General features: G+C 39.7%; 1 protein-coding gene across 1 annotated transcript in view; it reads left to right on the top strand.

The window, feature by feature from the left end:
* The first annotated feature begins 5,415 nt into the window (after positions 1 to 5,415).
* The window catches only part of dok6 (docking protein 6), a 50,770-nt gene continuing 28,261 nt past the window's right edge, over positions 5,416 to 27,924 (top strand). Inside the window, exon 1 of the mRNA XM_023276070.3 lies at positions 5,416 to 5,670. Within this exon, the coding sequence (XP_023131838.2) occupies positions 5,605 to 5,670 (66 nt within the window). The 5' untranslated portion in view covers positions 5,416 to 5,604. The remainder of the gene's footprint in view (positions 5,671 to 27,924) is intronic.

Raw genomic sequence — 27,924 nt, 5'->3', positions numbered from 1 at the left:
CAGTAGCTGATAAGTTGCCATATTGGACACGAGTAGTTTTCTGCAGCTCAGCAGATATTGGCTGCTTCGCTCGTGACCTTGGTGAAGGTCTTTCCTGCTCTTGAGTGAATCTCAACACATCTGACCCCGTTGGCAGCCGCTCATGTATATCGGGGCCATATGTTGGTTTGTGTGGCGGCCGACACGCTGAGCATGCAGCCTCTCTACCTGAGACCAACATGAGGCCAAACTGGTTGTTGGTCTCGTATCACGGCAGGCAATTACTTCCCCCCAAAAAACTGGGACAGTTCCTGGTAATGACAGTCGCCAGAGCACAATATTTAGAGCAATGAAAAGAAATTGTTGCTGTCAGCATTGTTTTCTTCGAGAGAGCGTGATGAGGCAGAGGGAATGGAACACGGCCATGTTCTACAAAGAGGATTATGAAGACAAAACAACTTTGACAAGTCTGAAATTTGAGGACACATCCAGGGAGATATGAAGACTATCAAAGTCAAGCTGTTTGTCAGAGGGGTGGAAGCTTGCTGTTGTGTGTGCGCCCTCGTGAATGTGATGAACACAATGGAAAACGTAGACACTGAGTCTTACCTCTGGACTCAAAAGCTGACACTTGACAGAATGGCACTTCTGAAAGCGGCAGCCGTCGATGGCGCTCTGAACAAAGCCTCCCCTCAGCAGAGGATATTTGATTTCGGTGACACACAATAAATAAATAAATTAGTTCGAGCAATAGCATAATTGTGTAGAGATACAAAAGAGAGCCTGCACTGGAACAATTGTGTCTTCATTTGTCAAATGAAATGAGATTTGTTTCTGTTTTTCATTGTTAAACTGAAACGTGTTAAAGGAATCTAATGTATCCTGGATTTAAAAGGTTTTGATCTTTACTTAATCACATTGTTCTAAATATAGTTTATACAATTGTATTATATAAGCCATTCTTCTTTGTTGTGTTTTAAACAACAGAAATAATGGCAGCCACTCTTAAATCAATGTACCTGAGCCATCTGCTGTCTAATTCCTAGGATTTCACTCTATGTGATTGCACAACACTAGCTACGCCTCTCACTACATCCTGATCAGGATTATAGCTCTGGCAAGGATCAAATATTGCTTCGGTGCTTTTATTCGTCAGTGCTTTCTGATTGCCAATCGGCAGCATTTTATCTATACAAGCTGCAGGCGGTGGCTGTATGCTTTGTGCAGTGCGGTTTTCTTACAATTCATTTGATCTTTTAATAGGGCACAGGACTATCTGGTTTTATTATTCAACAAATCAAACAACATCAATTCGGGGCCACCTAATAATGACAAAATGCAGTGCGAGCACACTGGCAATCTCAAAATGTATTTCCTTATTAGTGGGCCGCCTGGTGAAAAATATGGAAATGATATTCATGCTCAGACAGGTAATAACCAAAAGGCAAGGTACAAAGTGTGTTGCAAATTAGTCTGAACACTAAGCTCTGTTGTATATTTGCATTTTTTTCTTTGAACATATTGTTGAAGGGTGGAAAAAAAGTGGAGGGCTGAATTTGAATGGTTACCTCAGGTTTCATAAGTTACATCAAAATTCACTAAACAGGAAGCCTTATTAGACACATTGAGTGTTATAAACTATCAAGGAGAGCACCTTTATCCTGACCTTGAGCACCAGCTTATGCACAATTTTAGTGATCAAAAGGATGAATGCCTAAACTAAATTAAACAGTCCAGGCCTCTGTGGACTGTATCAAAACATCAAAATATGCTGCTTTCACTGAGTCACTGCAGGTAGATTCCTGCTACACAACCAGGTAACATCAGGTTATGTCGACTATTGTTGAGGCTTACAATCAACCCAAGTGACCCTAAAGGACAGACTGATTTGTAAAATGAAAAAAATGGTTGTTTCATCCAACCAACAGTTCTATCAACACAAAAATATCAAGTTTCTTGTGACACAAGACAAGCGGCAAATTCTTCCAGACATCTGAGAAGCTAAAAGCAGCTTGAAAAACAGCTTAAATGATTAACTGATTTCTTAAATTAGGTCCAATTTATTCTTTACTAATCGTTTTGGGAACAAAAAGACAACAATAAGAACAGAGAAAATACTGAAGCGACAACACGCAAGATTAAGAAATACAATAACGTATTCTCTCTTAATAAATCAACATCTTAGTCTCTGTGGTAATATTAGTCTCCACTGCATTATTTCAACAAATTAAAAGTCAGCAAACTCATTCGTGCAATTGGCTGCAAAGATGACAACAATGGATTACGAAAAAAAAGTCTATCTGAAAAAAACTATACGAGGTTACTAACCTTAATCAGCATTTAACAAAATAGTATAGCCAGACATAAATTTAATAGATTTAACGAAATAAATACAGCTTTGAATTTGTAAGAAGAAGAAGGCGCTAATTTAAAGGTTACATTGTGTTTCTTATCAATAGATGCCTTGTATTTGTCTACAGCCCTCTGGCCATAATACTATGACTGAACGGTCCCTTTAAAAACATCAGTTCACCAGTAGATTAATGCCAGCTAATCCAGCAGACAATGGTTATCCTTTCCACTTATTCTATGAGGAAAACAATTATGTAGATTTTTACTATTAGTCTGTCAATTGTTTTCTCAAACAAGTGGGAAATGAATCTACAACATGTCAGAAAATAGTTGTTTTGTCCGACCAACAGTTCAAAACTCAGAGAAATTAAGTTTATTATCACACAAGACAATAAAAAAGCAACAAATCCTCACATCTGAGAATCTGCAAGCAGCTCTGAAAATGACTTAAATGATTTATTAATTTGCTAAATTAGGTCCAAATAATTGCCTACTCATCTATTGAGCAACTAATTGCTGCAGATATTTGAAAGAAATGACAATAAAAACTGGGAAAATATGAAAGTGACAACATGCAAGATTATATAAAAAAAACACACGTCATTATCTTAGTCGGCATGGTGTTATTATTCTACACTGCACCATTTTGACAGAATATAGCCAACAAACTAAGCCATAGAAGTGCCTGTGAATGAAGAATACAACAATGGATTGGAATAGAATTAAAAATGGAATTGGTAAGAGTAAGAGTGGGTTGTTTGTTCATTTAAAGGTTACATATTGTGGGTTTTCACTGTAAAGCTTATCTGATTACAGCCATATGACCATAATACCATGATTGGGGTCAGTCCTTAAAAAAATATCAATCTGAAGCCAACTAGACACCCATTAATGTCCAAATTAGTCGTTGTCGTGATCCGTCCAGGCACACAGTATGTTTTAGAATCATAACAAACACCTGGGAGCTCCTGTAAAAAATCTGGACTTTTCTTTTTGGATTCTTGAAGATGTTTCATCCAAGAAGCTTCTTCAGTGAATTAAAAGAGAACATACGAACACTACCATGCTTGCAACAGCATCACCTAACACTGCTTTTCTTCTTTTTACAGCTCTTCCGGTGCCACATCATCCATCAACACTGTTTTCTTTTTGTCTCTCTGCAGCTCCTCGTAAACAATCAAAGTTTGATCTCACATAATCGAGCAGCAAAATGTACAACTATGTTCTCTCTTTACAGCTGTTCCAGATCAGTCAACAAAATACAACACTGTTCTCTTTATAATCATGTTTAAGAGGTCATATCCCTCAATAACATTTCTGACTGCAGTAACAGGAATGTCATGTCAAACCTGTACATTTATTGGATTTAATAATGAAATTAAAATTTATCTTATCTTATCTTAAAGGATGAAAAAATGTCATAATGTCCAAGTGATGATTCAAAAAGAAACGAAAAAAAAAGATTAGATAGGATTAGAATTTACATCATTGGACAAGAGTACTCTGTACTAAGATAAGAAAATGCAGTTTATCATGTAACCAGAATCAAGTGCACAAGAAGCAGTAAAAGTGCCATACAATGCAAAATTTCTAAGTGGAATAGCTTTAAGGGCAGTATGAACAAGCTCCCCCTGACTGTGAAACACACCTGTACAGACCAGCACTTTTATAACAATGTCTTCCTTCATTAATGTTTGGTTATTGGTCTTTTAAGGTTGCAATATTTTCACTGATGCATTATTTCCTTTATTGTTTTATCTTGTTTTGTGTATTTTAATGCTTTGTGAGGCACTTTGTGACTCCAGTTTTTAAAAGTGCTATAGCAATACAGTATATTATTATTACTATTATTAAAAATATATATAGTTCGAGCACTTTTGGTGTATATATTTGATTTAGAAAAAACAAGAATTAGATTAGATTCGACTTCACTGTCATTGCACAGAGTAGACATATCAAGACAAGAAACCACAAGAAAGTGCAAAAGAAGCAGTAGAAGTGCAATGCAATGTTAACTATTAAAGTGGAATAGCTTTAAGGGCAGTTTGCATATATACCTATCAGGCATAACATTATGACTACCACCCTAATATTATGTTGGCCTCCTTTATCCTGTTAAAACTCCTCTGACCCAGTGGGACATTGACACAGGACCTCTGGGGATGTCCTGTGGCACCGGGATGGTGGCAGTGAATTCTGTGAATCCTAGATCAGGCTTATCCTGGAACATCCCACAGATGCGCAATAAGATCAGGATCTGTGGAGTGTAGAACATCTTAGCTCTGTCATGTTCTCCAAGCCACTCCTGAGCAGTTATTGCGATGTGTTGGGGTGCATTGTCCTGCTGAGGGTGGCAACTGGCATCAAGGACTTCTATTGCCATGGGGGGGTTGGGAGGTTGCTTGACCTGCAATGTTTAGGTGGGTGGTACATGTCAAACATCCACATGAATGTCAGGACTCGAGGTTTCCTAGTAGAACGTTGCATTAAACCAAGGTGAACGATGTTATTCACTTCACCTGTCAGTGGTCATAATGTTGTGCCTGGTGATGCATGATTATAAATATGCAGTGTGAGCAGTTTTACCTGCGTATTTATTTATTGATTGATTTAGAAAAAAAAAGATTAGATTCAACTTTGTGAGTAAAAAGTTTAAAACAAGAAAATGCAATTTAGCAGTTAGTAACCAGATTAAGCAATTAAGTGTAAAAGAAGCAGTAAAAGTGCAGCACAATGCAAAATAATATCTAAGTGGAATAGCTTCAAGGGCAGGATGAATATATATATATATCTAAATGTATATTTAATGTGAGCAGTTTTAACAGTATATGTGCTTGATTTAATATAATAAATAAAAACGGTGCCTTCCCCCCACCCTCTCCTCCATCACCCCTCGCTGCTGTGGGGATGGTGTGGTCCAGGAAGCGCCGCTATGGCTCCGCTGCTCTCTCCGGCTCCGGTGATCAGCTGACTGAATGGTATCTCCCTCCTCTCCCGGATGGATCGCGCCGCTGAAGCCGGCCAGCCTGTGAGCGCTAGCTGACACCGGAGCAGGCTGCGCACCGCTCATCGCTCTGCCTCCTCCTGCTGCGGACCAAGCCTTCAAGTGAAAAGAAAAAAGAAAAAGAAAAAAAGGAAAGAAAGAAAGATTCCGTTACTTCCAAGAAAAGGCTACTTTATTTTTTTTTTATTATAATTTTTTTTTTTTTTTTTTTTTTTTTAACCCCACCTTTCGGCTTTGGAAGCTTCCCGCTTCCCCTCCTGTCTCTCACCATGGCTTCCAACTTCAACGACATAGTCAAGCAGGGATACGTGAGGATACGGAGTAAGAAACTGGGGGTGAGTATACTGTTGCACTTGCTGCCTAGCGAGGAGGAATAGAAGGAGGAGGAGGGGATGGTGTAGGAGGAGGAGGAGGAGGAGGAGGAGGAAGAGGAGTTCCAGTTGTTTGCAGTCAAGGGCAGCTGGATTAAGAAAGAGGCTTTAATTGCTCCATAGGCAGCCGTCCTGCTGTGAGCTCTTCAAGAGGAAAAACAGATTAGACCAGCACCAGCAGCAGCCAAGTTTCACTCAGTGCTTTTGTGCACAAATACGTGTGCACATCCAGAGATGCTGCTGCTAAAGTGTGGATGACTGACAGCTGGTGTCATGTGCATGTGGTTGTGAATCATACCCCCCTCTTGTTTGGAGTTTCTGCAGCCTCTAACTCTTCATTTTATCTGGGAAAGTTAGTTTGCAAGTGGCTAAATTTGGTTTAAAAAGACAATGAAGACCATCTATTCATCAAGACATGCTTTCGTGAAATCGCAGACTAATATGTGTGCAAGATGGACAACATGCTGCTGAGGATGTCTTCTTATAATAGAGAATTATCAGCCAGTGCAGCCGTACTGTACTTTAACTCTCTTTCAGCCATCCATGAATTATTCCCAGCCACTGAAAAGTCTCACTGAAGTCCAGCTGATTCAGTGTGAAGGCAGTTCCTCAGTGCCTTGATAATGGATTTCCATTGAGATACAGCAAGGAGGAAAAATGGGCCGAGTGCGTAAATTGAAATGAATGATATATATTCAATTATGAGTGCCTTATTGTCTGACTCATAAAGCCATCTGCTTTTGTTCATACTTGCAGCTCATTACGCGAACAGTGCGGGCACACTCCCTCTCCTCTGATGAAGTGTGATGATGGGGGCTAATGATGTCTGCCACCTCACATCATCACCTGTCTTCATCAACACTATTCTGCTATTGTTTGCCGCTGTTCAGGAGGTCTTTGATTGCTCTTTGAGAGTAACTGCAGTTGAGACGGCGAGACCCTCGGCGCTTGCACAGGACTTGAGCAGCACAAACAAATGAAAGCACAAGACGTCTCTTGTTAACATGCAAATCAGCTTGTACAGTTGACTCAGTTTATTTGCTCCCTGCGTGTGCTGTTAGCGAGATGCGTTCAGAAAATGTGGCTGGCCTATGACTTTGCAAAGCAAGTGAGGACGCATGCTGTGTTGGCTGTGCTTGAGGTATGGATGCCGTATGGCTGCCAGCTCTGCATCTCATCCTGCTGTTTGTGGAGAAAAGCAGTTTGTGTCCTGATCGCCCACTCCCTCAGCCCTCCACCGCTTGCTGCTGTTTCATCATAGAAAAGTCATGCTGCGATAGCCTCAGAGGACCCCAGTGTGGGAAGGCTGAAAGTATTTATCTGTCCACGCTAGGGTTAGTTATTCCAGGACATTTCTCATTGTGAGCCCGACAGAACAAAACAACAACACTGAGGCATCTGTGTCCCTGAATCAACAGGCGCTGGTACATCTCTGTGATTATTCTGCCTTTCTGTGTGAGAAAATCATCATCATCAGTGCTAAATTGGATTATTTCAAGTGTTATTGTGCGTGTATTTTGAGAGAGATGAAAATCCAAATGTGTGTGGGCTGAGTGGAGAGATACACATCTGGGTGAAAGGGGAATGAGTCACAGTTGGCTAAAATCCACAAAAAAAAGTGTTGTTTTGCAGCCCGTTTTGCAGCACCAACCCAAACATCTTATTTACTTTATTTTTGTCTTAATTCTTATTTTTCTGTTATTGGTGACTCAACAGCTCAGCAAACTTTGTGGCTGTGAAGCGAGATTTGAGACATCATTATCTTGCTGCACAGGAGATTCAGACCAGTAGGCTAAGAGAAAACAGTCATTTTCAGTAACATGGACAGGAAAATACAGTGACTTCTGAGCTTCTTAGGATTCCTTCTAAACAAAATGCAGGCAAAAGCGCAACACAGAGAAAAAAAATCCCCTTTGACACAATTGTATTCTCAAATTTCCTTCCAAATTTTGTCCCTCAGACTTTCAAAAACAGCAAAAAAAAAAAATGCTTATTGCAAGTTCTCAAAAGAGGTCTTTAAACGGCTAGTGCTGATTTTCAGAGAGCACCAGCCCCCGATTGAAAATATATCATGCTAACATCATGTTGTTATTCTTTTTTGCATCTGATAAAATACGAAAATGTAACAAAAATAACAAATGAGACACAAAATCTGCAGTGTCTCTGAATCTTAAGTCGACCTGAACTCTGTCTGCAGTACTCTTATTTTGAAAGTTATGTCAATTAAATACATTTCCACAGTTATCAGCAGATTGCAGCATTTCCTACTGGTCTGTTAAACTTATTGTTGTCTGCGTAAGCGTATTGTGTCGCTCCCTGTTGCCAACGCAGTGTGTCTTACCGCCGTTTACAGATTTATTTTGGCTCACATGCATCATGGAAAACAACCGATTAGCTTCAGTAGCTGGTCAGACTTTAGTATCCAGTGCAGACCAAAGCAGCGTAGCCCCTGTTAGCTGTCTCCTGATTCTTTCAAAATGCCATTCAATCAACCAGATTAAGTGTTCTGTCACTACAGGTGACATCTTCAGCATCCTTGATTTGTTTGCAAAAACTTTCTAAAACTCACAGATACTCAACTTATTGTCATAAATCTGAAAAATCTGAAACCAGTGCATTTTAGGTATTGTAATTGTTAAATTATTTTCTAATCTATTTGTCTCTAAAGCCAAAATTCTTGAATATCAAAAGCATAAATATAAGCAGCAGTTTAACGTTGCTGAAATGGAAAAAAAATCATCTGAAACGCTGCATTTTCATCTAAATTAGGAACTTATTTAGTCAGAGGATCACAAATCTGACACTTGATGACAGTTTTTTTCATACTCTGTGCTGCAAATAAATTCTATTTGGCTCTGAAACACCGTCGAGATTTGATGCCCGGACCTGCCTGTCACAGCAGCTGAGTTCTGTGTGAGCTATCTCTGCCCAGCTGGAGTTTTAGGCCATAAAGGTCCTTGGGGTTTTCCTCCTCATGTGATGGTTATTTAATGTTTTTTCAGTGCTTTAAAGGTCTCTCAAATATCACATATCAAGACTTTGCATCACAGTTGACCTTCTAATGCCCCCCACATCGGTCTCTATTGTGCTGCCGTGCCATTTAAAATGTATTATACGTTATTTTTATTAGAACAGTCGAATGGTTCTCCTTATGCGATATGTATGAAAGTGGCCACAGCAACACCAACAGCTTTGGCTGAACTCATCAGCATCACTCACTGTGATTGGCTCATTTCCAAACCCCATCATGTGTGAAGGTTGAGGCCATGAGGTCAGGCCTGTGTTCTGCAGAGTGATCAAAATTACCAACTGGGGCACTTTCTCTCCTCATTTTTTTCCCCCACTTTCTTTTTTGGAGGATGTTTGTTTTCTTTTTTCTCTGACATGAATGTCAACGATTTCCTACATTAGCCAACTTCTTTGTCTCTTTGTTGGCTGAAGAGACAACGGTGCAGTGTTCCTGAATGCACAAGTAGTCTCTCTTTCCTCCCCTTTCTCACATTTCCCTCGTCTTGCTCACCTCTAAACCCGTTCTCTCACCTCTCGTTCCCCCCGCATCTCACCTGTACTCCCCACACGGAACAGTTACCGCGCTCGTCTTCTCTCCCCTGTATTTTATCTCGCTTCCTCTTTTCTTCTTCCCCCCCTTTATCTGGCTATCTCTCCCACCTTATCCCCCCCTTTCTCTCTCACCTTTCTCTCCTTCACTGGCTTGTAGACAGCTGCAGGACCAAGCACAAAAGCATCCTATTCATCACCCCACACTGCACCTTCCATAACCCCAACAGGCTATTCCCCCTGACACACACACACACACACACACACACACACACACACACACACACACACACACACACACACACACACACACACACACACACACACACACACACACACACACGCACACACACACACACACGGAGGCACAAATTGGCTTGGTTCAACATTGAAAAATTGGCACACACATGCACCCGACAAACAAGTAAACAATCTGCTGCCAGAGAACAGTGTGTAGATTCTCAATTAATTTTAATCCTGTGGCTTTCTACCATACAGTATTTTTTTTCTTACTACATGAAGACAAACTAAACGCTCACAAGAGCCAAAAAACAAGTGTCTCTGTGAAGAGAAAAACAAAATCTGTGTCGAAGAAACTGCAGCAGCGATATTGCCGTCATCAGTGCAGCCTCTCTGTTGCTTTCCAGCAGAAGCGTCCGATGCTATCAGCTGAATGGACTCCTCTTGAAGGGCTGAATAACGTGACCTTTGGGTAATTTGTGTGTCAGTCTAAGACCAGGTACATGTTTCCCAGGTTTAGGATCGTTGTGGTAAATAGAAAAGGTCAGCTGCTGAATATTTTCTCCCTCCGTCTGTCCAACTTTTCTCCAAAGCCTTAACAAAAACGCTGAATTTAAGATCGCTGGAGGTGAGTTTGTCTGCCATTCTCTCCATTCACAAACATGTTTTTGACACTTCAAAGAGGCTGCAGACCAGATGCTGGCTCACAGGTAGATGCAGATAAGTAATTTTTTTAAGAGGACACAGAGCGCTTCACACATAGACTTCACACTTAGAGTTCTTGTTTCAATGTTGTTTCTCACCACAGTAGCAGAAGAATATTTTCTTCCTGAAAAAAATACATGCAGATTTAATTGTTTTTTTATTGCATGCAAACTTAATAATCATTTATTAGTGGATCACATGACTACATGTTATATTAAAGGGATCACCTATAATGGATGTCATTTTTTTTGTCAGGCTTTTTGTTGAAAACAGAATCAAAACAGCAAATTTGGCAGCTGGAGAAGAAAAGCAGAAAGATGCTGTAAAGCCAGACGGAGCTCGGTGGAGTTTTTTAATTTTATTATGAAAAATATTGAATATAGCAGCTTTAAAAATATGTTCACAAACATATTTTGCATTTTAGCCTTTGCGTAAACTATCCCTGATATTCTTTTGATGCCAATTAACAGATCAATCATGCAAATGCATCAATTACTGTGATATTTTGTGACCTGTGTTGGAATAAATTCCTGAGACTCTGAGGTGCTGCTGGACCCCTAAAAAAATCAGGAAGTGTACATTCATTGTGCTTGGCAGCCATTTGTTTCAACTTTAAATTACAAACCAACAAACTAACCTTAACAAAAAAAAAAACAAAGAATATGCACCGTGTATAATATACTGCGAATGTGAGTCATAAAAGGGGGAATAAAATTGAAAGGGGCAACACTGCTGGCGTCTAAGTGCATTTTTGGAGAGCGCCTTGGTCAAACCACAACATTAAATGTCAAAGCAGAAAACACATTAAAAATGCATTACGTCTGGTCCAGAATGAGGAGGAGTGAAAATACAATCAGACAAAAGTCTGGATGTGAACAAATAATCACTAAACCAATAACCGGGGCTGCACACTGAGACTTTAAGTTATTCATCATCCTAACACAAGGATATCATTTGCAAAAAACTTGAGTATCGTCTTGTTTGTAGATTTGCAGAAATGATTTGGGGTCTTAAAATGACTTTTTTATTTATTTACTTCTTTTTACAAGTGAGCTATTTTACAATCTTATGTATGCATATAGTCTGTTTTGTTGCAGATGGCCCAATGCAATTTATGGACTTACAAAAAAGCAACTATTGCAGCTCAGTGGGTGTCTGATGTTCATCACCTTTTGTCTTGTTTGGAGATGTTAGAGAGGTTTGACAGGAGGTAAGAATTGTCCCAGACGGTGAGCAGAAATTGAGGAATAATTTGTTTGTTGTTTGAACACATCAAATTACATGCGGTAATACCTATTTGAGCTATACTGGCTCAGTGGTTAGACGCTAATCATGAATGTTTACTCATGAGATAAATGTAAGATCCATTAATCTATTCATTTTTGTGCTCTTTGGGAAGAAGTGGAGGTTTTACATGGTAGAGTTGAAGAATAATTACATTCAGAGCTGAAATAATCTGTTTTTTAATTGATTAGTCAATGGTTTCAGCTTCTCACACATGAGAATGTATGTTTTATATCATGATGAATGGAATATCTTTGTGTCTTCAGCTACTTGACATTTTTTTTGTGCCAATTTACAGGCAAAAAAGTTAATTAATAACAGAAGTATCTGTTTCCTGCTGCCCTAGTTCAACTGCAGATACATCTTTCGTGTAATAAAAGCACCTTTGGTTTAAATTCTCACAGTTTTCGGCTATGCAGTGAAATTACAATGAATTTGGATGTAACTTTATTGCATTCTCACAACCGGTTTCCGGCAGCACAGTAAACTTCCAGGCCATCTAATTTACTCATTAAACGTAATCCATCACTGAACAAAAGCCATTTCAGAATGAATTACTTTTAAATAAATACATGCCTCAGCTCGGACTCCAACAAATAATCTTGAATCTTAAGGAAATAACATATCTAGGGTGCATACCATTACAGTAAGTGGCAAGAATAAAGAATCTTCTGTGACGATTCCAAACTTTGCATCTTGAAAAAGCAAATTAAAACGTCGAAACACAAAGTTATTTTGACCTTTGATACCTGACTCTGATATTTAGCTTGCAGCTTACAGTGCATAGTGATAAAGACATTGACAGCACAACTAAAGCAGCTTTTTGTCCCTTTTGTCTTCTCAAAGAGTTATTATTCTTTATAGTAACTTCCTCCATTAACAGGTTTTGCCCTCTTTGTCTCTCTCAGCTGTTTTTGACTCACAAGTGGGTATTTGTGTCCAGCAACCAGTGGCCTTTACGTAGACTGTGTGTATTGTGATGGTGTGTGGGTTTGTTCCCCCTTATTGGTGCACAAGCACTCACCAAAGCAGAGGCAAAGCCGTGGAGAACAATGTGTCTATTGTCCAAGATGGCACAGCCATTTAAGATAGGATCTTGCCACTTCCATGCACTCACTATTAACAATGACAAGCTGTCCGGAGTGCTGGATGTCAGGAGATTTTTCATCCCAAGAACTGTACTTGTCAGTGGAGCGTAGAAAACACACAGTCAGCTGTGTTAGACTTTTAGCAATCGAGACTTCCAAACAACATGGATAAATGTGAGTGAGGCTGTGCAGTGGAATCAGATTATATCAATCAGCAAATCATTCCTTTCTTACATCCCAAGGCTAAAATTAGCTGCTTTCTTTTCTCCGTCTTTCTAATTACCAAACAGAAACTGGAGCCGAAGCAGACAGAGAGATTTTTAATATGCCTGGTTTTGTTTACGATTTTATTTGCGCCTTGTGGGTGCATGCAGCCTACTTTGAGCTCCTCCTTTTGTGATAAATGTTTTTGAACTTGCCGCATTAATTCACAGATATGCAGAGCTATACATTGTGTGGTCATTTCCTTTGGTTTTCATCAGCTTCCTCCATCAGACAAAGACCTGAAGACAAATCGCCAGCTCTTATTGGCCCTGATGAATTGCATCTCTAGCGGGATATGGGAACAACAGCCCAACAGCCGTTATTCATGGTGAAAAATGTGATTCTATTGTATAGTCACTTTCATAAATAAATCTCTGCCCGGACCTCACTAGAACATTTCACATCATTGATTCCCGTTGTTCCTAATTATCAGAAAAGCTTTTTGTCGTGAACAGGGACAAATGTTATTAGTAGTTAGTAATGTTGAAAACCCAACTGATGAAGTGATGCACCGTAAAAAGGCTTTGTGGTTAATAATGCACTATTGTATTAACACTCTCTTTTTCTTGCCATTTGTAATTTTTCAGTGGTAGATTTGTATAGATAGCAGGACAATGTTTCCACTGCTTTGGTCTAGACTGAAATATCTCCCTTTAAAACTATTAATACAAAAGCTGCCTTGAAAATTTGCACATTTGACGTTCGTGATCCCTAGAGGATGACACTTACAGCCTCCTTTCTTCATCTAGAGCCACCGTGAAATTCATATTTGCAGCTTTGACTGAAATATTAGATGACATACTGTGAAGTTTGTTGCGTACACGCTCATGTCCGCCTCAGGATGAATTGTAATCCCCTGACTTTACCTCTAGCGCCAGCATTGCATCAGAATTTTAATACTTTGGACAGAGTACACTAACACGAACTAAGCTGGTGAACATGGTAAACACTGTACTTGCTAAACACCAACGTGTTAACATCAGGATATCGTGATTCTTGTTGGGATGTTTGCATGTTGAGTATTTAGCTCAAAGCAAACTGTGCCAAAACCATGCAGAGATCATTTAAACACACTCATACAATATTAAAAATTGAAATCAAGAAAAATCCAACACATTATCACAAAGTATATATTAAACAGATGACAACTTTTTCAATTTCTTAGCCTCCTGGACATCATCAAAATCCGCTATCAAATTCCAAGCTCAGACATGAATATTACCCACTTCTCCGCATAGTTTAATCCATTATTGCCAAAATATATATAGCTCAGATTACCAATTTCTTTCAAGTCACTGAGTAGTTTTAGTACAAGACTATTTAAGATTATTTTAAGACTGTCATTTCACTTTCTTGAGATTTTCCTCCACCTGCCTCTAGCCATGAACAAATTGGATATTCCTGCAGAATCACTCTGAGTGCTGTCACTGTTCAGTCATAAAGTCAGCTGGACGAGAGAACGACTCTCAGCAGTGTTTTACCACAGAATCTACTTTTCAATAAAGTTGGTGGAATAAATTCTATTTCGGATTTGAGTCTCTACCTCCTGGCTGAAAAAAGACCCATAGGATTGTAATAATGTTCCCTCACAGTTAAATTAATTCCATCAATAATGCCACTTGTGGATTTTTGACAGGTGAAAGTATTTTTTTTTTTTGCCGTATCCTAATCCGTCTGATCCGTGTATTATTTCACCTCCCATGCCAGGCTGAGGCTTCACAGTTTTACAGTAGTACTGTATTGTTACAATGTGCAGATATGCTGGAGGCTCACCTATAAAACAACAGGCCTAGAGGAATCTATCATAGCTCCATTAACACTTCTTCTTCCTTGCCTTCCTCCCCTCATTAATCAACAGACCAGCCCTCGGGGCTCTACTCTGCAGCCAGGCTCGGTTTGTGCGTCCGTGTGAGTGTACATACAGTATGTGGGCATTGTGTTTGTGTGCATTTGCATATGCATGGCTGATTTCATGTATCAGTGCACTAATGACTAGCATCCAGAGCGCTTTTCATTGTGCATGAATGTGTGGCATTTAATTAATTAAATTTTTTTTGCAAGAGATTCTCTGAGATGTCTGTCATGAGTCTCTAAAAGTGTCGCAAGATTCACTTTAGCCATTATGTGATCCACAGAAATTGTATCAAATCCGGTTCTCTGAGATGAGTTGTCCTACCTAAGAATCATACTTGTACAAGCAATTTCAAAAGAGAGCTAGATGAAGTTATTCTTGGGAAAAAAAGCCCCGCTCCCCACCTTTTATGTTTGATTCACAATCTATAATGAGTTCTTCTCCCGCAGTTACCTTTCATCAGCCTGCTTGCCAAGCACATTCAGTACAGTGTGCAGCCAAAGATAGCCTCAGCTGTGTGTCTATGTGTGTTAAGGGGCTTGTCTTTGTGTCTGTGTTCTTAATTGACTCCGCGCGGTGCGTAGGTAAACATTATTATGGTCTCGCTTAACAAATAATTAAATATTACACCTGATCTGCTTTAAACGCAGAGAAATAACCTCAATGAATAATGTAAACTGTCGACTAAACAAGACTTTTTTTTAAAAAATGTGGCTCTCGGGTCACTGCTCTAATATTAATGTGTTGTTAAAAAAGCCTTGACCTTTGAGTGTTGTTTAAGTGGCCAAAAAAAGGCAAGCACTCCCTCAAGTTGCCCGCCCAAGCTGCCTCCTTTTTTAAATTCGCACTACATTCTGATGAGCCGAAATGACCTCAAGTGTAGGCCAAGGCAATCTGATCCCCTTTCTATTAAACAGCTTTTAATATTTCCCCAAGAATTATTGTTCGGGGAATGAATTTTGGATAAGGTCTGCCAAGGGAAATGGAGCACACAATAGTCGCCTTGGCAGTGGCACTTTGAGAGGATCATTTAAAGGTCATAATGGAGGAAATAATGGCTTTTAAGAGTCATAAAACAATAGAAAACATGGGGTTATTAAATGAAATTTTAAAAGGAAATATAAAATAAAGAAAGAGGACTTAATGTGGCAAACTTTTGACCCGCCATTAATTGTGAATATGCCAGCAGATTAGCTCATTTAAAAAAAAAAAAAAAGGAAGTTTGAGAGCAGGCAGTGGGGTCAACATTAACTGGTGTTACCTCCCCTCCCCACTCATACACCATCCTCCCCCCCGCACACCCCCCCCCCCCCCCCCCCCCCCCCGCTTATGTTCCCAATTGTTCGCTCTCGTTTCAGAGAAATGTCTGTTGGGCAAAGTGATAATTGCATTCCTCAATGATTTCATGCTGAGACACAGAGTGACACTGAATCACAGCCCACTTATTCCAAGGGAGTGTGTTCTTTGGGAGGAAATGAGACAAAAACAATATGACAAACTCCATCGGACCTTGTTCTTTGACATAAAAAGTCCGCGTTTCCCTCCCTGGCGCACGCACGTGTTTGTTCCCTCAGCTTTGATTTGCAGACCAAATGTGGCTGAGGCAAGTTAGTTCCAGCAAACAGAAATCTCTGCTTTCTGCTTGTGAGGGAATGGTTGTTGCAGACACAAACTCGCTGCTTTCCCAGCTAACCGTATCAGAGAAGCAGCCCGAACATCAGTGAGCGAGCACCTCTTTAGAATTAATCCTCAGGGGGGAATGACTGCACCAGTGCATGAGGATTACTGCTTTTAGGGCTTCTGATGAAATTCAAATAACAAACGCTCGCACAAAGTGTCCTGGAAAACGCTCAGTGTTTCATAATATCCTGCTAAACATGCAAATATTTGCTGGAACACTGCACAGTGGTCTGTGCCTCATTCGATTTCACAGTCTTTATTGATATGATAATCAAGTGGTCAGCTAATGGTAATTAAGCTCGTCAATTGGTGGAGTTGCATCACAGTTGTGGGCAAAAGCTCCTTTCATCCTCTTGCTTTATATTCTCTTCTCACAGAGGCTAGTCGGTCTTCTGAGGCACTGTATTTGGTTTCCATGTAACAGCCCCTCACCTGTTGACCTAGATGCAAATTTTTCTGGTCTGGAAGCTGCAAGTGATGCGATCACCAACATACTAAAGTGGAAAATGAGGTTTTGCCTACATAGCAGTAGGACCTAAATGGAGTTGTGTGCTTTTTGTGCATTCGCAACGTAATCTCCCTCATTTATGGATTTAGTTCAGTTTAACATTCAGCCTGGCTAGAGGATACGCAGTGGTGGACAACTCACTCCAGTCTCATAAAGAAAATAACACTGCGCCGTATTGTTGCCCTCTTTCCGTGGTGGTCTCAGTCAGCTTGTCTGTGAGGGCATTCTGCCATAGTCAAACTCTTTGTCTGTGCGTTATTGTCTGTGAAAGCTCCAGCCTTGTACATGGATTAAATGGAAATTGCAGTGTGTGTGTGTGTGTGTGTGCTTGTGTATGTGTGTGTAGAGGATTGCTGACTAAAGCTGTAATACATAAAGAAGCTTGGATGAGGGATGGTTTAAAGAGCAGGCAATTGTCATAATGATGACTTAAAGCAAAATTGCCCCACCGTAAAAATGTTTTACACATGCACGCGAGTCCACCACAGCCTTGTAGCCAATACTGCCTGCCAACCTCACTGTCACTTGAATCAATAGTGTTTAAAATATACGATAGAATGACTTCAACACAGTCAAGTAAGCAACATTATAAAACGCTATTGGTAGATTATGGGATTATGATTGCAGTGTAATCCTTTGTCCTCTCCTGCCCTGTAAAAACACTGTTTCCTCTCCTGTAGTCTGAGTAAAAACTGATCCCAGAGTCACACTGTAAGATGACACAGCCAATGTCCCACCCTGTTTATACCAGAAATAAAAGCTCCCCACTGCTTCTCTTCGCTCTCTCATACCTGAGAGAGAAACTTCAATATTGACCCACATCTCCTACAGAATAATTTGGCTGCTATTTTTGTGCTGTGCTTAAAAAAATTTTTTAAAAAAAGCAAAAAAAACCCTCCACTCTGCTACAGTAGCTGTGATGGCTGGATCCACATAGTGAGTGACATTATAACTAATGTTTTTCAGCTCAAGGCTGTGCTGCCCAGCATGGGTCAAACATCTCCCTTGTCTCCCCCACGGTAATAAGAAACAAATACTTTCCCTGCGCTCAACAATGTTATTTGCATGAGAATTGTAAGGGGGTTATATAAGGTTACTTGGGAAAGCTGGGCTTGTAGCTTTCCAGGGGTTTGAAAAACACAAAATTTGGAGGACTCTTTTGAACTGCAGAAGGCAATCACGATCTATCCTCAATGATTGGATCACAAATTCTATTTAAAAGCATAATTAATCATGAATCCTAATGGAGGGCTGCAGCCACTATGGCTCTTTCAGCCCAGCGTGCTGCTCTTACCACCTCATGATCACTTTCACTTCCCCAGAATTACTCTTAAGCAAGCTTCCTTCTCAACTCTTATTTTTGTCTCTTTATTTGCTGCCCTTTTTCTTACTTCTCCCTCTCTCTGGCTTTCTCCCATTCTCTCCATTGCCATCTTTTATTACTGTCCATTACATGGTCTTTTAATACCGCCCGGCCTTGAGTTCTTTGTCATATTGGGCAGAGGGACTCTTTCTTTTGGCGAGGAATCAGCTGGAACCTGTTGTCCATCATATTTCATGCCACATTGTGACCGGGATCCAGTTTTCAGCTATGAATACTCCACTATGAATACCGTGCGTGATGCCACACAGTCACAGCCAAAGCCTTACCAAATGAAATAAGGGTTGCTAATACTATGATATTGCATTTTTTGGGGGGGACCAGTTTGGCTCATGAATGTTTGATGAGAATGTCCAATCATGCATAGACAGAAGAAAGAGATGAGGAATGGCAGAGGAGAAATTTAGAAGAGGGAGAAGGGCAAGAGACAAATCAGGCTTGGAGAGAAAGTGAGGAGGGGGAGTGTGTGTGTGTGTGTGTGTGTGTGTGTGTGTGTGTGTGTGTAGGGGTGTGTGTTTGGGATGAAGTGGAGGGGGCCGGTGATTACTTGCTGCTGAGGTAGCACTGCATTACACATGAGGATTTGGAATGGCCCAGATAAAGTAATCTATGATTAACTGGGGCGCGGCTGGCTCGCCACCCTGCCAACAGCTGTAGTCGGGGGCGAATTACAAAATTATGGGATGTCCAAACATTTTAGATGCAGCGGGAAATATATTTCAGTACAGGGGGGGTGGAGGGGGGATGAGAGTTATGTATGAAGTCAAAGGTGAAAGCCGGCAGCTATGGGAAGAGAGTGACAGAGAGGAGCAGTAGTGCAATTAAGACAAAGTTTTTTGTAGCCATTGCACTGGGTGGAGAATTGTTAAAACGGTGGCGGGGAGGATTTGGTGATGGGAGCCTCAGGCTGGGGTCGCGGTTTGGAGGAGTGATCGCCGCAATGATTGCTGCAGCAACTGTCCGACGGGATAACAAATCAAATTATAAAGATGGACACCCCGGCACAGGCCCCGCCGCCGTCTGAAATTGATTGCTAGCACCAGGAGCTGATATTGTGGGGTCTGGTCTGTCATAGTCTATCAGGCGTCATTATCACCAAGGGAACACTAAACCTTATGCAGAGCTGAATGAGGAGGAAGACTTCATCCGCAGAGCTGCTAGGAATCGGACAGAAAACAGCAACACAGATAGAAACACGTTTTATCCCATGTTTGTTTTTTCACGTGGTCATTTCAAGGTTAAATATTCAGAATGCTGTTATAAATAGCACAATGTTCCACATCCTAAGCACGAGGCTAAATCCGCTCTGTTATCATCATGTCACAGTGTTGCGGGACTACCTTGATTGAAGTGCTCTCATGTCTTATATTGCCTGTAAGCACAGCAGCAATCATCTTTAAATCACAGTTTGTAGGACATGAATCATCAAGAGGTTACAAACCCTTCCCACATTTATCCCGTCTTTTTATCAAATATCTGAGGAATAATAAATGCACTGGCGCCTCTGAGGTATTACGATTGTGTTTCAATATTCACTAGTTCTCCCAATCTAGCAGACAGCTATTTTTATTCTGCCGTGTGATTAGTCATTTAGCTGAAGCGAGCTGTCATTGGAAATCATTTTCATGTCTTTAGACGGTTCCTCAGTTCATCCAAATGACGAGTGATTTTTCCTGTGGGGGGAATAGGGCCCATATTTTATTGAGAAGCGAGACAGTTCCTCAATAATGCCAGAAGTTTGATAATGTTCCGTGAAGTGAATGGACTTTGTGTTTGAGGCCACTTACAGAAAATGACTGTGGCTTCAAAGATGGCTCATTACTGTGGTCCGTGAGGTGTCTGACTTCTGAAATTCTCCACCAGACCTCTCAGTCACGGTTTTATACACTCCTGATAGGAACCTAGGTTGAACTTTATGGTATTTATTGTTACATTAAATGTCACCATATCAGAAAAAAAGTTATTTTATCAGCAGACAGCTCTGTTTTTAGTTTCCCTTTGTGTCTTTTGTAAGTGCCGATTGAACAGTCTGCTTCCATCTGTGTGTCGGTCATCATACTTTGGTTCTAATCCTTCTTGTAGTCCCCTCGTACAACGGTGTCTGTCGTCGTAGTCGAGTGGGTGTTCATGAACTCACTGCGTCTTGCCAAGTACCTCCTGAAATGTTTTCCTCACCACAGACAGACCTACCTAAAAGTGAAGGGATTGCCCTTGAAACGTTGTCTCTGCTTGTAGATTTTGCTGCTGTCTATTTTACACACTGCCTTGCTGTGTGTGCTGAAGTACTCATTGTTTCAGATAGTGTCGAGATGCACTACAGAACTGAAGAAAAGTCTTGGTTTATACCCAGTACATTGTTTTTACAACCCGTTTGGAGAGTAAAGGTTGAATATGAAATGTATTTTACTTGCTGAGGGTCTGCATAAAGCAAAACGTGGTGACAGTTACTCCTTTGATCAAGGTCAGCGGAACTGGAAAAAGCACATTTCAAAAAATTGCTTTGTGCATTTAAATGAAATTCAAACCACTTCATAGCCAGTTCATTGCTGATTTCACAGGTTGCTGAGAGTGATCCTAATCAAAAGTTCTTGAGCTCTCCAAAGCTCAACAGTTTGCATGATATCACTTCATTCATTCTGTCCTGTGTCCTTACTAAAGGAAAGATATAGTTGATGTTGCCATCGCTGTTCTTCATGGAAGAAAGCTTACATGGATTAGGAGCTTAGTCTTTCTTTTTCAATATACAGAATCCTACACTGAAACTTAAGAGTTCCATGTGACCTCAAAATATGCTGCTTTAGCAGTGTTTTTTAATACATGCAGCCTGGTTTTAACTAGTGCTGCACACACTGCTGTTTTTCTACTAACTCCAATACATCAAGGTCATTGCTGTTTGCTCAGTTTGGTGGAACAACACCAGGAAAAGTTACTAAAACCTTGGAAATTACACTGCTATCAGGGTTTTCCTTTTTTTTCCAAAAAGGCTTTATCCAACCCACCAGAGGAAACTCACCAGGGCCAAACTGTTAAGAATTGAGAATAAAATCAGAAAACAACCACTTTTATTAACTGAGGCTCCATGTACTCAAGTATAAGAATATATATATATATTTCTCAAAAAGTCAGAATTAACAGGAAAACTAATAAACTCTGTCAAACAGAGTAACACAGACTCATTCCTTTGCTATAAATGGACTAATAATACTTACTGTTGTGTGTAGTCACCTGCAAAAGGTCCATTCTGAGTCAGAAAAGACACTGACTCCTTTGAACTTGTTATAAATTTAAAATTTCATATACTGTATTTCCGTCATTCATTTGCATACTGCATTTGAATGGCAAAAAATGGAAAACACAGATGATATAGTATTAAAAAATGTGCATCCTCTTATCACACCTGTTGCTGCCCATAATGCTAGTACAATTTGCTGGTACACCTACCAAAATTGCCACCATTTGAGCAAAATATGACATATGCTCATGCAACATGCATCATGATTCTGAAATATATGTTTTCTTCCTTATTTATGTTTTAATTACAGAGAAAAAGATATTTTAAAGGTTTTGGATATTCCTTGACACCTAACTGCTAAGACGAGTCACTTGCTAAGCAGTTGAATATATTTTGGCCAAATTCAAGGTTCCTATATCTAGTTGATTTGGTCATTTGTCAGTAAAATAATTAACATATGGCTGACATTACTGTAGTAGGCTGACTTAGGGAAAGTTGGATTACTGTGATGATAAACTTTACTCTGTGTTGCATCAATTCACACATACATATAGATACACAAACCTATAGACCATCTTAAAATGAGAAGTAGAAGGATTTTTATTTTTCTTCACATTAGTTTCTGTTTTTGGTCTGTTTACTTGTTAATGAAGAAGACAGGCACACAAATACTCACATATTATGTAAGATCGTGGGCAACTTGTGTTGAAAAATCATTTTCTTTAATAAATCATTCTGAGATTGTGTTAATGAAGCGTTAAATTTTAATGACCCAATCTCGTCTGGATTCCAGTGGCCCTGTGGGTTCATCCCTCCACCCAGAATTTAAATGAATACACAATAAAATGACTGCTTTAAATCTTCATGTACGGCTTTTAATTTTTTCTGACCTTAGCGACCTGCTGGATTTTGCTGTTCAGTGAAAACGTCATTTTGACCAATGGATCATAAGAATAATGAATGAATGTCTTCAAGAGACTTAAAGATGGTGGCTTTTGTTGACCTGTCTGTATTTGCTATATTTAAACACCTTAACTGACTATTAATGGCAAACCTCTCACTCATTAATCAGACTTTAAGAATGATATCTACCAGTTAGGGCTATGGGAAGGTTTGAGATGTAAGAGTTAGTTTAGTTTTTGTGAGGACATCTGTTGAAGTTGACAAGTTTTGTGTGGATTGAACAAATCAATTCAGAATTGTTGTGTTATCAGAATATTGCAAACAAATAGATCCACTGTTACACCAGGTATGCTCTTCAGGCCAGACTTATAGTTGAGTTACTATTTTATCTGAATGCTGCTTTTGAAACTGTTAATCATCAAACTCCTTTAAATGAAAAGGACTAAGTTGTCTGTTTCCATATAAATGTCCGTGACAGATAGTTCTTCATTCAATACATGATTATTTCTCAAAACACCCAAAAATAACTTGTGCTGTTCCTTACGAACGTATTTTGGGACCAGGACTCTTTAGTCTATTGACTTGCCCCTCGGTGGAATCAAAAAAGGTAGCATCTATTTCTGTACGCTGATGACACACTGTTTCATGTGGCTATGTTTCCAAAAGACACAGGACCACCTCATGCTGTTTTTAGATGGAATTTAGTGCATGGATGTCAAAAGCTAAACAGGTTTACAAGATAAAACCAACATGTTCTAAGGCTCAAAATAAAAACTGGCTACAAAATCTAATTCTGTCTGACTTATCCTGAGCCAAGAGGAAAGAAATCTTGGTATTGTGTGGGGAGTTCCACCACATCTGCTTTTTTTATAATTAAATAATAAAAGTCAGTGAAGGACCTTTGAAGGAAACAAAGAGGCAGATTTTTATCTGTAACAGGCTTGTCTATTGGGATTATCTCTCTGGTTAATCCTAAAAAATAGAACGGCTCACTAATTTGGAATTTAGTGCAGGTTCGAGCAATAAAACAATTAAAAGCTCTTGATTATTATCTAATGATTTCAGTGGAATCTGTTTTTGTACTTTATGATGTACTAATGAGAATCTTTACTGAAGAATATTTCAATAAGTTTAATCCCTTTGTCTGTTTCCACCATCACTGTCAGTAGTTTTTACATGAAAATAATCTTGTCCTTGCCATAAAGTGGTATAGTTGTAACACTTCACCCTTGCCTTTATCAGTATGCGTGCATCTATAATATTGGAGTAATTCTGAAAAACATAAGGAAAGCCTTGTTCCAGTTTGTTGCCTGTAAGACCATGGTGGTCTGGAGGCTTTCACTGAATGCTTTTGAGACCATCATCAATACATTGCAGTTCCAAGGCAAACATGCTTAGCCATAGTGTTGACTACTTATTTGTATCATGGTATGTCATTTAGGAGACAAAGTCAACAAAGTGAAAAACGTGATTTTCCTTGGAGACGGTTTTAAATAATTCATCATTCCTGCCCACTTGTGGTTTCTTTCCTGATTGAAACAAAAATTGGATTGATTGGAGTAGACATAAATTCTAAAAACAAGAAACAGAAAGACTTGTTGGAAATAAAAGGATTGAAATCTCTAAGGACCAGATGTAAAAACAACCAATCCCATGATATTGTTGGTTGTCAGTGAGTTTTAGGAGCAATCGGAATTAGTGAGGATGTGGAACCAAGGCACATTGCAGTGATGAAAGCCACTGGCGGTGGTGCTTTTTGGTCATAAGCTTGCCATTTTGCCACAATCTGTATAGTGAAAGTTTTGTGTAATTAACCACAGAGTACGTTCCACAGAGGGGTTAGAAGCGGAACTGCTTTTGCACAATTAAATCAGAGAAGAACTCAAAGCAAAAACTGGGACGATTTATTTTCACCAGAACTGTCTTTTCATCGCTGCATTGTTTTTTCTGGAACCTGTGAATCGGTTTCTAATGCCAAGGAGTGTATTCTTCAGTGTTCTGGCATTAAATGAGTCACACCAGACCAGCAGAGAGTCTTATTCACGTCTGTGTAATTACAATCAGTGTAAGAGTGTCTCTGAATAAGACCCACCAGCAGCCCGAGAATAGGACTGCCTTGACAAAGCATTGACAACTGTAGAGCAGGCAAAATTAAGCCCTCTCCATTCATACCCCCTAGTTCTTATTATGCAGAAGCTATCTCACTGAGCTTGCTTTTGTGCCGGTATAATTACTTAATCTGAGCACTCCTAGGGTGAATTACTTTGTGTGCAGAAAGCAGGCGGCATTGCTTTGACTCAAGCTCCCAAAGGGGAACTGAGGCTGGCTTTAATTTTACTGTTTTAAAGTTGCAAACGTAGGAATGGCCATTGTCAAAAGGGATTTGCTTCAGTGTGTTTCTGTCAGAGCTGTAAGTTTTTATTTTATTTCATTTTTTTTTTACATACAAATACAGTATGTTCGATTTGGAGTAAGACTTTTATCACCCCTTTGTTTCTTTGCTTCTCTGAAGCGTTTTATGGACGGTGCAGGGAATGATCCACGGTGCATTAGAGAGTGTGTAGTGCACTATTTTCCGTTGTTTGCTGTTTGTAATGGGCCTGTGCAACACTTAACTAGAATGGAGGCCCATCAAGACAGACCGATAAGGACCTAGGGATCCACTCTAGTCAATTACTGCAAAGTGCTAGGTTCAACTCAGAGGGCCTTTTATGAAGTACACCAGCTGAGTAAACAAATTAATCGTACAGCCATGGTTCCCCAACACAACCACGCGGCCCAGGGCAATCATACATCAGACAGAGTGATAGCGACTGTCTCCACCAGGAAATAGAAGGGTTCCACTATTAAACATAGACAGCCACATAGGACTCATTGGCGATTGGCCATCAAACTTATTCAGCCTCTCAAATGCACTCTTCTGTTTCTGTTGGCGTTTTACACCCTGACACTAGCTTTGTAAAAGAGGGAGGTTATGTTATGAAATTCTAGCTCTTTCCGAATGCTTTGCACGTATCAGAGGGACGACAAAATGGAGCAAATGGTCAATAGATTGTCCAACTAAACATGCCATCGAGGCAGTAAACGTGAAATAAGAATAATGTTGAAAGTAGAGATGCACGATATTGGATGTTTGCCAGTATCCAATATGCTGATATTTTCCAACTCGTTTTGGCCGACTGCCGACATATGCACATATTTTTTCCACCTAATTGCGGAGAACATTAAGCCTCAGCTGTAGTGGAATTAACATATTGTTATGCTTATCGTGATGGCAGATGCAGACATACAGCACAGTGCCTTTCAAATACACACATTCGTCAGGCGAAATAAGGAAAGTACTTCATCTTACATGTAAACTTTATCTGTAAAGACATTATCTGCCTGTTGCAGTTCATTGACGGCTGATGCCAATATTTAATCTTAAAGCCTTTATCGGCCAATGCAGATGGCATGCCAAGATCCTTGTCGATCTTCTCATTGAGAGTTCTCTGTATTGATTAATCCTTATAGATAGTTGGTATACATTTGAGTTACAATAACAGATTCTTGAATTTCCATGTGTTTATGTAAGTACTTTATGTTTCATGTACAAACGTAAAAGAGAAGAAAGTTCAAAAAGAAGTCTTGAGTCTCCCTTTTTAGTCTCCTGATTTGATCTTGCAGTAGTTGGATGAGCAGCACCCTGCGGTGGTGTCATCTTCAGCTGGTGTGTGGGTCAGATTGTGGCCCAGTAATCACTACAATGTGCAGTAATCTGCTGCACCAGAGAGGGAAACAAATGGTGTGTGTCTGTTTGTGTGTGTGTGTGTGTGTGTGTGTGTGTGTGTGTGTGTGTGTGTGTGTGTGTGTGTGTGTGTGTGTGTGTGTGTGTGTGTGTGTGTGTGTGTGTGTGTTCCACAGCATCTAAAAATGGAATCACATTAGTCCAGGTTCAAACTAAATTATGGTGTTGTTCAGCTTGTACAGCAGAGTGTAGCTTGTCTAGGAACATGGCTACTTGTTGCCTTTAAAACATTCTGAACTCTGCAGCTCTAATTTCAGCTTCGGGAACAATATGTTAGTGTATAATTTGAAATACCTTCTTAATGCTGGCAGTTTTAGACCATATTAGCTTCACTGATAATAAATAAATAAGAACTGCACTGTGCCCTAGAGGGAAAAAAATAAATTCATAATTGAAATAAGTTTAAATATGTAGAATTGGAGATATCAATTAATAACTAAAAAATCTGTAAATAAATCAAACGATTTTAACTAACCTGATTTCCTTTCCAGCAAAATATTTTGATACATGAAATCTATGCCTGTCATGTACTTTATATTCCCTTTAGCATATGCTGCATAGACATTCTTGGTGGGCATCACTTTAATTAAGATTCAGAACACAAACTGCGGTTGAAGATTCAGCCATTTATGAACAGTTTCAGGGATCAAAGCGGATTATTACCCAATAATACGACCATATAAAGAAGCGAATAAATGGAGAGGGAGACTCTTTGCTTGGTGCTATTGATGTATCTTGCGTGTGAGAAACTGATTTGTGCCTCTGACAAATAAACCAGCTTGAATCTTAATTCCAGTCTGCAACAACCATCAATAATGAAATGTCGACACTGAAAACTTAACCATCGCGTAACAGTTGAGGCATCGAGGCCCCATTTAAAGGCCCATAAAACATATTTGCTCAATCAGCTTGAGTAAAGCTAGAGCTGCTTTGGTTCTTTTACATGACAGATTCCTGCCAGTGCTGTTTTTATATGCGCTTTTATCCACATGTTGGAGAGGTCTGCGCTAAGCTGGGAAAAGGTTATGTCACATCTGTGCACCAAACAGGATTTAGTAACATTTTAATCTGAATTCGATGACACCCCGGGGGGTTGCTGTCTTCTGCTGCCAGTCAGTTAAATCTGATCAAAAAACACTCCCTCGCAGTCCTGATGAAGCAGGTTAGCAGAGGTTTGGAACGTTCAAGGTGAGAAGAACTAAAACATTCTTCATCTTCACTCCATGCTTAATAAACTGTGTCTGTGTGGTGGCCTCATGCTAACTTGCACTACTGTCACGCTACACTTGAGCATTTACCATTATCACTATTTAACTATTTGCATATCGTATTTCTTTAATAGGTGACCAGGACTGTATTTACCTCCTGGATCTGTTGCAGAATTAAAATCCCTCAACCAATCAAGTGGACAAAAACTCTTCATTTCTTAACAGGGCTTTTATTGTGAAAATGTTGCAGACATAAGCTGAAAAAAATATGTTTGGGTTTTATAATAACATTTAACTCAGTAGTTTGCATCAGTCTTTTTTGAGTTATGACAGCTTCTAATGAAATTATGTTCAACCAATGAACTACATTCAGTTTGGGGAAATAGTGTTTCCTCTACAATCAAATCATTTTATTTAACTTCATTGTATTTAATGAAATGTAAACACAAGTTTTGAAGTTGATTAGCCATAACAAATAAGTTGCTCCGACTAATGTTTCCATGTTAATAATCTAAATTTTTAAGTTTC

The sequence above is a fragment of the Amphiprion ocellaris genome, chromosome 22 (genome assembly GCF_022539595.1).
Source record: "Amphiprion ocellaris isolate individual 3 ecotype Okinawa chromosome 22, ASM2253959v1, whole genome shotgun sequence".
Lineage (NCBI taxonomy): Eukaryota > Metazoa > Chordata > Actinopteri > Pomacentridae > Amphiprion > Amphiprion ocellaris.
This window is presented reverse-complemented; position numbering and strand designations above follow the sequence as displayed.